General features: G+C 30.9%; 1 protein-coding gene across 1 annotated transcript; it reads left to right on the forward strand.

Annotated features, from left to right (window-relative positions):
• Positions 1–7,334: 7,334 nt before the first annotated feature.
• Positions 7,335–10,005, forward strand: LOC145325004 (uncharacterized). The gene is made up of 3 exons (XM_080167785.1): positions 7,335–7,444; positions 7,792–7,844; positions 9,336–10,005. The coding sequence occupies exons 1-3, from the start codon at positions 7,403–7,405 to the stop codon at positions 9,544–9,546; spliced, it is 306 nt and encodes a 101-aa protein (XP_080023911.1). The 5' UTR covers positions 7,335–7,402; the 3' UTR covers positions 9,547–10,005.
• Positions 10,006–16,429: the final 6,424 nt, after the last annotated feature.

Raw genomic sequence — 16,429 nt, forward strand, 5'->3', positions numbered from 1 at the left:
CCAGTCCAATGTCCCCTCCCTCCCTGGTTAATATATCCATTTTTGTGTTGTTAACCTAATATAAATTTTCATGAATGAATGTTGGGGAGTGTGAAATTTCTCATGAGCTTTGGATACTGAAATAAATCAGTAAGAAAGGGATTTTGTGTCATTTTATTTTTTTAAATTATCTCCCTGGTCAAATAAATCTAAAAAAACAAAATGTCTAACCTCAACAATTTAAAAAAAAGGCTACTTATAAGACCGAGATGATAAAAGCTTTGTATTTTTTAATCAAAGAAATTTCGTTATCAACAACAACATATCAGATACCTTAAATGGCGGTCGGGTAAATAATTATTCTTCCATGGACCATGTCGTTACCGTCTAAAGGACGAACGGACAGATAAAGTGGATTATAGAGAAGCTTTGCTACCCAACAATAGAGAATCTATGAAATATACAGGAAACGACTGTTAAAGTATAGAATGATGTATAAACAAGGATGACAACATCCATAAAAGCGAAGCTCTGAAATGGAAGGACAAACGAACATTAACACTTGTAGATTGTCAAAGCTGAATTAGCAGAAAATTAATTCATCAGTACAAACAATATTTTAAGAACATTTGTTGCAAAACTGTATAAATAGATTATACTGTTTAAGGACATACTTACATTTTTGGGACTTGTTTTTAGAGATGCTTCGCTTATAACATTGTACCTTGTTGTAATAGGAATCAGTTTTCAAAAAATCACAAGAATCGGATAATTTTAACATACAAAAATTTGTTGTCAAAAAAGTTAAAAATCGACATGTTTAAAATGAACGTACGGACATTCTAGTATTGTTTATAGAGTTGCTATGCTTTCTAAATTGTACCTAACTCCTATATGAATCATCATGCAAAGTTTGGAATCGATAGGACAATTCTAACCTGTTTAAATTAACGAAAAGAGCTAACTCTCTGTGACGGACGTACGGACGGACGGACCGACCCTAATTATAGAAAAGCTTCGCTTTTAAAAAGACAATTGCCTGTATCCAATGTTTTAAACACAAACGAAGAACTACCCCTTCCACCTATATAATCAAATTACTTATTTCAAACTAATGCGAGGGAGGGTTCCTAGGTTCCCCTCTGTGCACTTTAAGAGAAACTGACAAAATAAAGAAAATAAAATTGAAGATAATGCTTTACACATTATACCCTATCATCAAAAGAATCTTTGATTACTGTCTGTAAGCGAGGACAATTTTTACGGTTTAAAATATTAGAAATGATCTTAAAGTGACTAAGCTTTCAAGATTATGCCTAAGTTTTACAGGAACCACAACTTTTTTACTACTTAACCTGTTTGATATAGCAAAGTTTTGCTTTGGTGATATCCTTTACATTACTTGGTTCTAAGATTACAGGAGAAGATTGTATGTCCAACCCAAATATTACATGTTAACAGATCATGAATAAGTTCTTACCATAAACCTTTGTTATTCTTAAGACTCAAGCCTCAGCAATGTTTATAAAATAATTAAAAAAAAAACACAAATTTTTTTGCAGACCACGAGATGTAGGTGTAGTGGCGTACACAAGGTGTTGTCAGGGGGGTTTTGCGTGAAGCCCCCTTTACACCAAAATCGGGGAGGGGGTGAATGAATATAGAATATACGTGGATATATTGACAAAGAAAAAAAATTGTTCTCCATTTGGGTTGATATTTTTAGTTTAGGGCTATTTTATGCCCTTCCTTCCCCTTCGTTTACTGAGTCCCTAGATGCTAGGGGTGCAGCTGCTATTTGTAAATAAATCATCTAAAAAACGGCTATAATTAGATATGGAGATAGACTTTTTAAACAATAATTTAATAGTTATTTCTCGTATCGTATTATAAACGGCTTTCCGCGGATATAGAGTGTACAATCATAAGATTAAAACTAGTTTTTTTTAGCCCCGAGGTGCCGGAGGCACCGGCTAAAAAAACTGGTTTTAATCTTATGATTGTACATTTCTATATTCGTAGAAAACTGGATATAATACGATGCTAGCAGGGATAAGGGATAGGAAACCTGGCCATAAATTAGGTCTCGGCCTGGTTTTGAAAGGGATCATGCAACTTTTACCATTTGCCTAATTTAATGACCTTACTGGCGGACGGCTCATATTGGCTACCGCTCTAAACCAATAGTGTTCTGTGATTTGGGCTTGTTTTGTATCAACCAATCACCAATTGGCTCCGCCAATTGGTGATTGGTTGATACAAAACAAGCCCAAATCACAGATGGCGGAAATTTTAGAAGCAGACAATCTAGAAAAAATAATGATTTCGTCTGCTATGAAAAAATAAATATAAATGGTGTTAGATCACATTAGTTTAATTATTAAATCTGCTTAGAGTTAAACATTAAAAAAGGGCCACATAGAAAAAACAAAAATAACGGGATTATTTTTTTGGAAAGAAGGTAGCTACGAATTTTCATTTGGTAGTTTATAAATTAGATGTTGTATTTTGAATTTAAAAAATTTAGTACGGAGTTGATACAACACCTTCACCCTAATTTTTGTACAATACAACACAGTACAGATATATCATTACATTATATCCAGTATAGTATCCAAAGAACTTGATAGAATGTTACCCAAATGCATATTTATATATTTATTTTGAATTTTAATTAGCAATGAAATTTTCAAATAAAATTTTTACTCATTAATAAAAATGCAAATAATACAAACTAAAATCTGTCTGAGGGAAACCCAATGATAGCTTTCTGACAGTTCAAATTACCAAAGTAAAAGATAAAAAATTTTGGGAGAGAAAAAACTTCATTTTAACAAAAGCCATTAATATATAGGTTTATAAAAAGTTATGTTTTTTACTTTAAACTAGCTACCTGAATTTGATTCTATACTTTATCTACACACACACACACAGCTTTTTCATTAGCATTTTATACGAACCACTGCGCTATCCACAAACTGGTTTATTAGGCTAGAAATAGGCCTAGGCTTGAAATAGGCCTGAAATAATATTTTCCTACGTTTCCCATCCCTTATCCCTGGATGCTAGACATAGTTTTTTTGTATTGATGAGAACCGGTTCCTGTCCACCGGATTCGAATGAATACGAGAAAGCTGTTTATCATCATTGGAGATGACATTTTACTTAGTATTATGATCCTAAAATCCATTGTTTCATCAACTTTCTGTGTGATTATATTTTCTTGAAAGGTTCTAGTTTATAAGATTCCTGTTTAATCTCCGTAGTTTTAACTCTAAGGTCAACATCAGAACAGGAAATTTAAATGACTTAAATTTTCACTTGATATAATATTAGAGGCTTTACTCTAGCCTCATCTGGGTCTTTTATACCACGTCCCAAAACTACACATTATGTCCGTCTATCTGTTATTTTGTCTGTAAAGATATAGTGGATCGATTTTTAATAGCTTTTTTTACCATCACTTTACTTCAACTAGCCTTCCCTAACAATTACCTAATTATTTCCCTTTCCCTCGACATATCTTTCCATTTCCTTAACTTTCATAAACCTTAACTTTCGCTCCCCTAAAATGTAAAACCCAAAAACATTGGGCTGTTTATTACAATAGACCCAAATGTTTAATGATAACGGTTTCTTATTTGTTGGCTTTACATCTTTGGTGGGGACCTTGATAAGTTGGTTCATTAAGTTGAGTGTCCAAATGTTTGAACCACTAATAATGATCTACAGAAGGGGTATTTTTCTGTATCATCATTGGGGAGGTACATCCATGTATCTGCAATTGTGTTATACCTTTAGATTCCTGCTTAAACCTAATTGCCTTATAAAACTTATCCGACATAAAGTTTAAAATATTTATCAGAATTGGTCAAATATTTTGTGGCCACCAGTCCGATATCTCTCTCTAAGGTATAATTATAAGGATTACAATCTGCCTTTATTGTACACAATTGCGGAAACTTTCCATCTAGAAGTTTCTAACATTTAAAAAGGACCCTTTAAACAACCCCTTGACTTTTTAGTTAGAAAATAACAAAATTACATTAATACATATATACAAAAATGATTTTACTACTGTTAATGGAGATCAAAGCAATCCTTTAAAAAAACAAATAAAAATACGTGCAATATTTTGACAAGGAAAACATCAATTTAGGCTGCAAACATAGTCATCCTTTATTGGTCAGTCATTTCATTCAGAAGGAGGGGAGGGGATGGAGGGATCGTTATTTTAGTCAGTTACAAGTTTTAATTTATTAGATTTCATCATAATCATGGTGTAAGATTCAAGTATTAATAAATCCATTGCTGATAGAGCCCAACCAACTATATGTATATTTTATACATACTGACTCAAGGAAGCCTGAAAATATTAGACTAAAAAACACATAAATATAAGCAAAAAAGTACCTTCTTACTTGAATTTTCCCTAGCTAGGCGCTCTCTTTACATTATACAATCTTGTCTAACATTAAGTTTTTAAAAAAATACTTTCAAACTGAAAACTAATGGCATTTTTGGGGAGGGAAAAAAGGTCCATTAGATATAAAAAAAAAGAAATTGAGCAAACTTTAATTAGATAGAGGAAGAACTTAAAATTATCTCATCAATTTATTTATTTCTTTATTGACATTAGAGTTTAGTATGAAAAAGGACAATTTTGTATAACATTTTCTAAGTTTATTTTATGTAGGAGTTAGGAGCTTTATATCGTTTTTTATCAATATTGTCCTTACAGATTATCCCTATTCAGAGGAGAGAGGGGTGGACAATAAATGCCCAATACCCTTCTAAAGTTTTTTTGCAGGCGGTAACAGAACCCATCCAATATCAAAGTTTGCTTTTTTTCTCCAAGCACAAATAACATTCATAATACACCTATCAAAGCTATTTTTGACCTAAGAAAGGCTGTTGGCAGGTAGATATACCTTATACAATTGATGTGGAAAATTCGTGGATATTATGACAGGCAAAAAATTGTCGTTGTTTTAGCTTGCTAACATATTGTTTATTGGTCAGTTTGTTCATCCAGCAGAAGGGGAGGGGATAAGGTTAAAGAAGTGGAATGGGGGACATCGTTATTTTAGCCTGATGCAGGTTTCACTTATTAGAACACGTGAAAAATTGGTGTGAGATCCAAGTAATATTGTAACCATTCCTAATACAGTTTTTAAATAAAATTTATCTTCAGACAATGATTGCTATACATAAAATATCAAGATTAAAACCTGGTCCTGTTTTCCGCCTTAGTTTTCTAATGTTCTAATATAAATTTGCTGATTACAGAGCCCGATCGCCATGCGTTTATCAAATAAAAACAAGCTAATGAGTTTCCTTTAAACAAATGCATTTTTACTTCCGATAGTCTAGAAAGTTCTATGCAAAAAAATAGGTTTTCCAAAATCTACTTCTTTTAATAATTTAAGAACTAGTATTTGTTATTTTAACATCTATATACAGCCTGCCAATATCTTGCCTAAGTAAGGGTACTATAAAGATTCCTAACAAAGCAGACCCATATCTAAAGTCATTTAACACTGCACTGTAGGGACAGACAGGTAAACAGAAAACATCTTCACTTTCCATTCGCTTCCCTAAACTTTTTAATATTAATATTAAAATATATCTTGAAGTTAAAAAAAACTAGCGGCACAAAAATAGCCTAAAACCATCCCAAGACTTAAATTTTCAATTATAAAATAGTCTAAAACCATCGAGGCGTTAAAAAAAATTGTCAAGTTACAGTAGGGGGAATGTCTTGATAGTGACTCATTATAATGCACAGAATGGATTTCCTGACAAAAATCTTGCAATTAATTGGTTGGTTAGCAATGAATGTTGCTTTATCTATTAATCCATTGATAATATAGAAACACGTTCAGTTAAAATGTTAGTTGTTTGACCTTGCTTGAAATTTTAAAAAAAAGATCACGCAGCCACCACGAAAGGTTTAAACTAATTTGAATTGGTGGTGAGTAGAATTTTAATATTCAAATGATCACGAAACCTTGCTTGAATTTGCTTAAAATTCAATATATTACCAAATACATGTTATTTTCAGGTTTAGGCAAGATACACGATCGTGAGTTTTTAAACAAGAATGGGGGGCGTTCATAAGTAGTGAGCACAAAAAAGCATGATGTTACATAGCAGATTTTCATTAGTCATATAAAAACATAAAGGATATGAAAAATATTAGAAAATCACAAAACCTTTGCAGTATATTGAAATCTTTGTCTTTTGTAGCAGGTTCGACTGACCGAAAAACCATGTTTTGCTTGTAAAATAAAAGAGAATTCAAGTTTTTTTAAAGTATATGAATTATAAATAAGACAAACTGTAAAGTAAAAGTTTACAGTCCAATAAATTGTAGGTATTTCTACAATTTGGAACAGACACATTTTATTTCAATAATTAGGGATTTATTCCATTAATTGATCATTAGATTTTATGCTCAGTAACTTAATTTTCGGTAAAATAATCGCTAGTTCTGTTTTGGTTTATATGTTATGATTTCATACAATGTTTAGATATTTTTAGGATATGAACAGGAAAATAATTTTGTAAACCACAATTATAATATAATATAATAATAAGATCAGAATATCTTTGCAATAATGTTTATATTTTCGAACATCTATAAAAGCAAAGCACTGAAACGATAGGAAAAACGAACATTAACACTTGTAGAGTGTTAGCACTGAATATGTCAGAATATAAATTGTAAGAAAAGCTTAGCTTTAATAATTATGGAAACGCTTTGCTTGTAAAAAGAACTATAAATAGCCGCTAACAAGCTGAATATGTCATAATATGAATTGTAAGGAAAGCTTAGCTTTAATAATTATGGAAACGCTTTGCTTGTAAAAAAAAACTATAAAATGAATAGCCGCTAACAAGCTGAATATGTCAGAATATAAATTGTAAGAAAAGATTAGCTTTAATAATTATGGAAACGCTTTGCTTGTAAAAAAAAACTATAAATAGCCGCTAATGCTTTAATTATAAAACTGCAAACTACAAAACAACGAAATTATAATTTTGACATAGGGAAAAATTTAAATAAATTAACTAAATACCCATAAATTATAAATCTAATAGGGCGCCGCATTGAGAAAAATATATCGGTCGGAGAAATAGTACACGTTTTACAGAAACTTCGCTCTTTTAAGCAATAATTATTGTTTTTCTTTGCTGTTTTATTCTAACATCCATCAATATAACGGATTCGTAATTAGATAATTTATAAATAGACTTTACCCTTAAAATTTAAAGCAGGTTGGAAAGTGGGAAGGGGTGGGGTGTAAAAATTCCCTTTTGTATTTCTATTTATAGACATTTAAATTTCTATTTATAGACATTTAAAAAATATTATTCTTCTTTCTTGAATAATAGTTAGTTATAAATTTGCTTTTGAACAATGATGATGAAACTTGTATTTGTAGTATTTACTTTACTCCAGGTAAAAAATATCAATTTTTAGGTGGCGAAGGTCTTTTCAACTATTACTGGATTGTTCGTCTGTCTATCTTGGGTCATTGCTTACAAGCAGTCTTTATATAAAAGTAACATGATGTCTTTGTGCGTGTCGGAGGCCTCTAAGTCGCTATTAGAAGGAAAAAGAATTGTTTTCACTTAACCAACCCCTCCTATTCCGCTACTATGCAAAGACCTCTAAGGTCGTAGCCGATAGTTTTATAAAATACTTTGGTAATTATGGAAAGAATTGTTTTAAGTTTAAACATTGTAATACATTTCTAATTTTAAATAAAAAGAAAAAAAACATGTAAATTAACTATTTATTTTTAGGTGTATTGTAATGCAAGAAACATTGATAACTCGCAAGATGGAAACATTCATAGGTAAATAGTTTAGCTGACCTAACATACTTTATTGTTGAAAGTGCAGTTACTTACATGTATGTCTGTCTTTATTAATAAGAATTTACAAAAACAAGGATGACAACATCCATAAAAGCGAAGCACTGAAACGGTACGACAAACGGACATTAGCACTTGTATAGTGTAAGAACTGAATAATCAGAATATAAATGAATAAGAGTCGAAGCAAATTTGTAAGTAAATTTGTTGGAAAACTGAATAATGTTTATGGACATACTTACATTTTTAGGTCTTGATTATAGAGTTGCTTCGCTTATAATATTGTACTTTGTTGTCCCAGGAATCAGTATAACAAAAATCAGATCAATAGGATAATTAGTTCACATAAAAATTAGTTGTTAAAAAAATTTAAAAAATCAACATGTTAAAAATGGACGTACGTACATTATGGTAATGATTATAGAGTTGCTACGCTTTCTAAACCGTACCTAATTACTACAGGAATCACCATGCAAAGTTTTAAATCGATATGTCAATTGTAACATGCCTAAATTAACGAAAAAAGCTATCCGTTACGGACGGACGTACGGACGGACTGACCCTAATTATAGAAAAGCTTCGCTTTTAAAAATGTCTTTGCGCACAGTCTTTACACATGCTTTGCCAATCTCCATTTACCACTTTCTCAGAATGTGGTAATTTTATTTCTCGTATTTATTCTAAACCGATTAATATCCGGTGGATTAGAACCGGTTCTCATCCATACAAAAAAAATTATGTCTAGCATCGTATTATATATACCCAGTTTTCTACGAATATGAAAATGGTTTAAATCTTATAATTTTTCATTTCATATCCGCGGAAAGCTGTTTACAATAAGATGCGGGATATAACTATTATTGCCGTTGTCGATTTACATAAATTTATCGTTCATTGTCTTATCCCTGAAGCAGCTATTGAGGGTAAATTGAACAGTAATTTGAACTGGTACCCAAAATTTTGTCATCTTATTTGTTCAAACACTTTTGCATCTTTTAATGAACTTTGTTTCGTTGGTTCCAAACTATGTAGAACCTTTCCAGACCTTTCAAACACACAATTTTAATTTACAGAAGGGGTAATTTTGTTTTTCGCCATTGAGGTATTGTGTAATATTATCGTTCATTGTCTTATCCCTTAAGATCCCTACATGAAAGATTTTATGAATTTGTTTAAACCCTCGAAAAAACATTTATGATGTTTTAATGTAAAAAATAGTTCATTTTTTCCAGTATGGCTTCGAAACCGATTAATATCCAGTGCAGTGGAAGAGAACCGGTTCTTCATGTTAGCATTAAATTACAGAAAAGTTTTCACAAATATTAAAATAAAAATCATAAAACTATTACCAGTTTGGTAGCCCAGGCCTTCGACCCCTCAGGGCTAACAAAACTTTTTATCATATAATTTTTAATTTTATTATCAACAGAAAGCTTTCTATAAAACGATGCGATAAATAACTGTCATTTTAAGGATGCCACTACAGGATGAATCAAGATCAGCACTACCCGACACTACCCGCTCAGCACGTGCACTACCAGACACTACTACAGAAAGAGGCAACTCTCAACCTGATAATTTTGATTTCGGAGATTTTTTCGGTGGATTGTTTGACGAAGAAATAGACGTAGGTGCGGGAGTATCTCATGCAGTTGGTTTGTTTGAATCTTTTTTGGGTAAATAAATAAAGAGAAATAAATAAAATAATAAGGTGCTTTCCCTCAAAGGCCCAAGCCCATTTTTTTAAATGAATTGAAAATATATGCCTAGCCCTTGCAGGGAGACTTAACCATCCTGTACCTTAATTCTGAATAGCTAGCTTCTAACCAATACAACCGCCAATTATTTGGTAAAAACTGAAACAAACTACCCCATCCCATATTTTAATTGAAAAGAATTGCTCGTCTGAACACTTTGAGGCAAACCGTCAATAATAAGATAATGCTAGGTGTACAATTATTTATTTTTGCTTCGCTACTGAAGTACATAATTTTTTTTTCAACCATTTTTAAATTTGCAAATAATATTGTTTTATAATTAAAATTGAATATGTAATTGTTATTTGTTATTGTATTATATTTTTTCTATATTACGCTTATTATCTTTATTATTTTTGTTTAAATAAATAATATTTTCACATCTATTTCACTATTTCATCAATATACACTTCAAATTCAAATATTTCAGAGGTTTGGTGATTAAAAAATAAAAAAAATATAAATGTAAAATAAAAATGAATTTGTGAAACAAAAGTTTTCTTCATGACTTGGTTTCTCTTTATCTAAAGTTTTGCTCAAGATAAAAATACTTTTCTAGTTTTCTTCTTTTCATTTCCGGTTTTTAGGCGCATAAAGTTTTCTTTGTGTTATTTATTTAGACATACATTTAGCAGTTTCGGATCATGTCTGAAATGCGAAGGTTTTTGCCAACTTAATAGGTTGCTAATGCGAAAAATAGCTTTTTGTCCTGCCTAACTATTTTCTATGTGTTGGAATAACCGTCAAAATAAGGCCTGTAAATTGCCTAGTAGAGTAAATACAGCCCCCCCCCCCCTTCCTCCTTGTCTTATAATAAATTGTTTAAGGAGGATGAGGGGTTGTTTTTCTTTTGATTGTTTAGACCAGGTAAGGTTAGGTTATATTGGGTACAGGGCTTGAAATTTACAGAGGTATCCAAAGTTTTATAAAAACGTTGTACCAATCGATAAAAACTTAACCCTTAACGGTCGGGGGGGGGGGGCGTTGAACGCCCCCATCCGTTTTTTTCTTTCTCATTTTCTGTGTGTGAAAGATAAAGAGCCCAAACTGCGTGACTTTTTAAGTATGGGTATGACACATAACTGAGAGTTGGAATTTTTTGAATATCTCCATCCTGGCGGGCACAGGATGCCATCAAACCTGGCAGGATGATCCAGGTAGAGAGCAAAAATATTTTTTGACTTAAACAAAGCATTTTATCTTACTAAAATACTAAAATATCCTCTAGTAGTACATTCTCATATGAAATACAGATGTTAAAGTCAATTTCAGGTTCCAGGTATGATCCTCCAGGTACTGATCCTCTAGGTCTCCAGAAATCTTTAAAAGGCTCCTGAAAAAAATTCATAAAGATCCGCCGCCTTTTTCCCGCCGACCACCGACTGCGGCGTACAGCTGCGGCCGCTGAAATTTATGTTTTGATATTTCTAATATAAAATTTACATAAAGATAAACATTTTCTATAAAAACATTGTTCTTCTAGCTTCAAAAATAAGAAAATTACAGCCGTTTGAAATTTTTCAGTAAAAAAGGACCTAAAAACTAAGGTTGTTAAATAAAGGGGTGAAGGAAGAGAAAATTGACTATGACTCACTTAAGGTCGGAAATTCATTATCAAACTGAGGACTTGCACAATTTTTTTAGCCCTCTAGCTCTAATAGGAACTGATTAAGGTGCGGCAAGGGGCCCGACTGTAAAGGGTTAAGTGATTTCTCATTGTTCTATTTTTTTTTGTAAAATATTGTCTCAATAAACTATCCAAATTAATAAACATATTATTAATAATAAGGTTAAAAAGCAACCACAGAGGATAAAAACTATAAAGGAATGATATTATCTTAGCTTTTATTGGAAACAATGATTCGTAGAATCGAGAAAAGCTTTTTGGGAAAAAAATTGGAAGACTGATATTATGATATATTGTTTTCAATTAAAATTGTTTAAATCAATAGGCAAATGCTCAATTGATAAACTTTAACCTATTTTTTTAGTTTATTTGTCGAATGAAAACGAAACATATTTTTAGATAATTTATTGTTAAAATTTATTAGAATCGATGTTTCTTTTACTAACCTTGTTTGTCCCCCTCCTAAGAAAGGATATAAATCATGCAGCTTTTAATAAACAAGGATGACAACATCCATAAACACGAAGAAAACAAATCAGAGAGATAAAAGACATTTTGAAATGTTCAAAGTAACAACGCATTGAGTATTCAACAATATATACAAGAATAACGTGTACATCAACCCATTACTTAAAAATAGGATGATTAATACGGATATACTTACATTCAAGATTTTATTATAAAGATGCTTCGCTTAATGGCTTAATTGTCAAGAAAAATCATTATTCCAAAACTACATTCGGACATTCAAGTATTTAAGTAAAGAGTTGCTCCCCTTTCTAAATTGTCCTGTTACAGGAATCGTATTTAAAAGTTTGAAATCGACGAGACAACTCTAACATCAATCAAATATATGAGATACATCTTTTTCAGTCCTAATGACTGCTGGACCGACCCTAATTATAGAGACGTCTGATTTTATTTGCCTTACTGCATAGTGGTATAGAAGTTTCAGTAAAATTTGTTCTATAACAGGAGCTTCGCTACTTATAAAAGAATTGCTACTTGTTTATAAAATAAATGTATATTAGACTCATAATTAATTATAAATATTGTCCTCCGCATGGGGGTTGTTATAAACCTCGCTCAACTTGCAGAATAATCAGTGGTGTTTAAAAAAATTATTTTTAAAATTGAAAAAGGTTATGTATTGTTGTTTAGACCCATTTTTAAAGGCAAAGTTTTTCTATATTTAATTAGGGTCGATCCGTCTGTCCATAACGGTTAGATCTTTCGTTGATTTAGACTATTAGACATGTTAGAATTGTCCTATATATTTAAAACTTTGAAAGATGATTTCTATAACAGGTAGGAACGTAGCACCTATATAATCGTTACCAGAAAATCCGTACGTTCAATCAATAAAGGTACTAAGAAAGAGAGGTAATGTCTGATTGAGTCAATAGGAGAATCGCATCGGTACATACATTTAATTTAATTGGTTGAAATTGTGTACACATTTTGATACGAACGCATGATTTTTTTTATTTCATACATAGATAAAAGTCAGCTGTAAACAGTATATTATCATAGTAGAAAGCTTTGCGGAATCAGATTTAAATGCTAAAAAATTTCGTGTTAAATTTGAAAGCCTCAAACAGAGTTGGATTCTTAAAAAAAAGTTAGGCTGGCTACTCGCTGGTGAGGCAAAATTATTTTTGTGAAAAATCCTCCAAAATCGAATGAAAAAATTTACAAAAATTAAATAAAATATTAAAAGGGTTAATAAACATATGATTTTGTTTAATTTTTGTAGATTTTTAATGTGCTTTTGGATGATTTTTCACAAAGATAATTTTGCCTCACTATCGAGTAGCGAGTCTATCATTTCTTAAGAATCCACATCAGCTTGAGTCGAAAGTAAACAATACTTTTGTCTGCTAGAAATGTTCCTTCTTAGATTTGACGAAAACAGGGTTCAGAATATGCTTCTATTCTTATATTTCTATTGTTCAATCAAAACAATTTTACTTTTTGTATGACATAATTATCTAATCATCTGATTTTTAGAATAATGTTTCCTATGACAACAAGGTACGATATCAGAAGAAATGCATCTCTATAACCAAATCCTAAAACTGAAAGTATGTCCTTTTACTGAATCCTATATTTATGTAATTTTGGTTCACCGGTATTAGTATAAAAGGTAAAACTTTTTACACACCCTAGATAAAGGTAACACTATGTACATCCCTATTATTCAGTGTTGGGGATAGAAAACCCAATTTAATCGATAAAATCAAGGTTATAACAACAAATATTTCAAATTTTAAAAGAAAGATAAATAAATTTTAAATTTATGATGGCACAATATCGTCGTTTCTATATGCATTGTAAAGGTTGAAATTTAATTAAAGTATGAGATTGTAAATGTCACTTAGATTTAGTAATGACATGCAACTTGCAAACCACCAGTAATAGAGGCTTTCCATACAGGTGTGTCTTCATTTTCGAAAATTTATATACTTGCTAAATCAGAAAGGCACAATAGTTTTTTTTTCATCGCATAGTATGATAGATAGCTTTCCTCGGTCATTAAAATAAAAAGATATAAGATTGAACCTAGTTTTGTTAGCCTAAATGGGCCGAAGGTCTAGGCTTACAAAAAAAATATTTTAATATTCGTGGAAAATTATCTGTTATACGATGCTATACATGTTTTTTCATTATGGTTCAGAACCGGCTCTAATCCAGCGGATAATAATCGGTTTCCAAGCCATTCTGGAAATAAATATATTTTTACAATATCGAAGCAAATCATTTAAAATTTCTTAGGCTATCCTAAAGTAAGGGTCTTACATAGCCCTGTGCAATTATGTAAGAACAAGGAAACCAAGATTATGTAATCATTTACATGTTACATTTTTACCTTCTAAAAAAAATATTTTGCAGCCATTAAAATGATCTTGTGCGGAAGTAATATCCCACCTCATGTATTCTTTATATGTATGTTGTTTGCCTGAAATATACGTGGATACTGCCAACATACCAACTGTAATAAATACAACAAACTACCAGATTTACTTATCATAATTATGCTTTACCTTAAAGTGTTTAGCGATTGATGAAACCCTTTCCCTTATTTTAAAATAAACTAAAAATAATTTTTAGTAATACTTTACCACTAATGAGAGTTCTAACCCTGTAAAAAACAATACAAACAAAAAACAATCTCACTCTACTGTTTATGTACAATTATTTTCATAATAAGGAGGGAGGGGGCTATTTACTAGACTTGAGGCTTTAAGTGAAACTGCCTTTACTCCTTCTCTCTTAATTGTATAGTTTTATATTTATCTGTTGGTTACCATGATAATAAGTTTACCTGTATTTATTTAAGAGAAAACATCCTTAAATATGATTTCATTGGTCAATATTAAATCATGGAATTATAGTACTCATAAAATATGCAACTTGTGTTTTTAAAATTTTGGTTCACCTATTCAGATAATAAAAAAATCCTTTTTTAGTCTTATATTTAAAATTTTTTGAATAAAAATTCGAAATCGTTGATATATTAAGTCTATACTATTCAAGAAAGTTTCTATTAGGTTCTTGGCTATTTTTGAACTGGGTAGGCGTGTCTTCACTTTTAAATTAAATCAATATTGTCTTATTAAAAAAGTATTAGCAATTTTGTAGGTAACAAGGATGACAACATCCATAAAAGCGAAGCTCTGAAACGGTAGTACAAACGGACATTAACACTTGTATAATGTCAGAACTGAATAATCAGAATGCATGTATAAGAGTCAAAGCAAAATTGTAAGTAAATTTGTTGAAAAACTGCTTGATACAGGATAATGATTATGGACATACTTACATTTTTAGGACTTGATCATAGAGTTGCTTCGCTTATAATATTGTACTTTGTTGTCTCAGGAATCAGTATACCAAAAATCAGACCAATCGGATAATTAGATCACATATAAATTTGTTGTTAAAAATGTTAAAAAATTTAACATGTTTAAAATGGACGTACGGACATTCTGGTAATGATTATAGAGTTGCTACGCTTTCTAACTCGTACCTAACTATTACAGGAACTACCATGCAAAATTTGAAATCGATAGGACAATTCTAACATACCTAAATTAACGAAAAGAGCTATTTAAAAAAGTAAAAAAATCAACATGTTTAAAATGGACGTACGGACATTTTGGTAATGATTATAGAGTTGCTACGCTTTCTAAATCGTACCTAACTACTAAAGGAATCACCATGCAAAATTTGAAATCGATAGGACAATTCTAACATGCCTAAATTAACGAAAAAAGCTATCCGTGACGGACGGACAGACGGACCGACCCTAATTATAGAAAAGCTTCGCTTTTAAGAATGGTTTTTATATTGTTTTATTGAACTATGAAGCTTAAAATTCAATAAACACAAGAAAGTAATGTGTAATATTATTAATTGTATTGTAATAACAGTTGTGATTATTCCACCCACCTACATGATTATTCCTTTCTATAAAATTTAAGTTTTGGAGGCCCCACCACACACTTACCTATTATAACACACCTGGCCTAACTGAATACCAACTCAACAGTGTGGGTTCTACCATGTATATATGTTGACTTACATATAACTAAGGAGTATATATTTATAGAGGCTTGGAATTCTTGTTATTTTTGCCATATTAGTAACCCAATAACCACTTTCCACCGATTTAATCCAGATTTTTCTGACTCAAAAAAGAGTATTTTGATCTTCTTATTGCAATATCATATTTTTTTGCAATTTGCAAATGTTATATTTAAAACTAGTTAACAGAGAGATATTGAATATGAATTAAACTTTTCTGGAATTTTTTTAGAATAAAATATTGCTCTCCAATCTTTAACACCAGATATAACCAGTTTAGATTAGAATTGATTTAGAAAGTTGAAAAATATACTTATCAACCCAAACCAATTTCATTTAATATTTAACCTTTCAATATGCCAGTATTATCATGATCATACGGGGGGGAGAAAAGAAAGTAGTAAATACACAATGATATAAATAATATTTAATCCTCGAAATTAAAAATTTATTTTAGTTGTTGGGAGATTTATCTTAGTTTAGTTGGTTGTTATCCTCTTTGCCGTTAGTTACATCTATTGATTACTGTGTTTTTCAAGAGTAATATACTTTTTTGAAGATTTTGTTTTACCTCTTAGTAGATTTAAGTTTTTTAA

Source organism: Acartia tonsa, chromosome 7, assembly GCF_053477335.1.
Source record: "Acartia tonsa isolate MP-2025a chromosome 7, ASM5347733v1, whole genome shotgun sequence".
NCBI lineage: Eukaryota > Metazoa > Arthropoda > Copepoda > Calanoida > Acartiidae > Acartia > Acartia tonsa.

Bases quoted from the DNA above. Each gene is read 5' to 3' on its own strand.
- LOC145325004 (XM_080167785.1), top strand. From the start codon at position 7,403: ATGATGATGAAACTTGTATTTGTAGTATTTACTTTACTCCAG. The intron at 7,445-7,791 runs GTAAAAAATATC...ATTTATTTTTAG, and splicing joins TAGTATTTACTTTACTCCAG to GTGTATTGTAATGCAAGAAA. The intron at 7,845-9,335 runs GTAAATAGTTTA...TGTCATTTTAAG, and splicing joins CAAGATGGAAACATTCATAG to GATGCCACTACAGGATGAAT.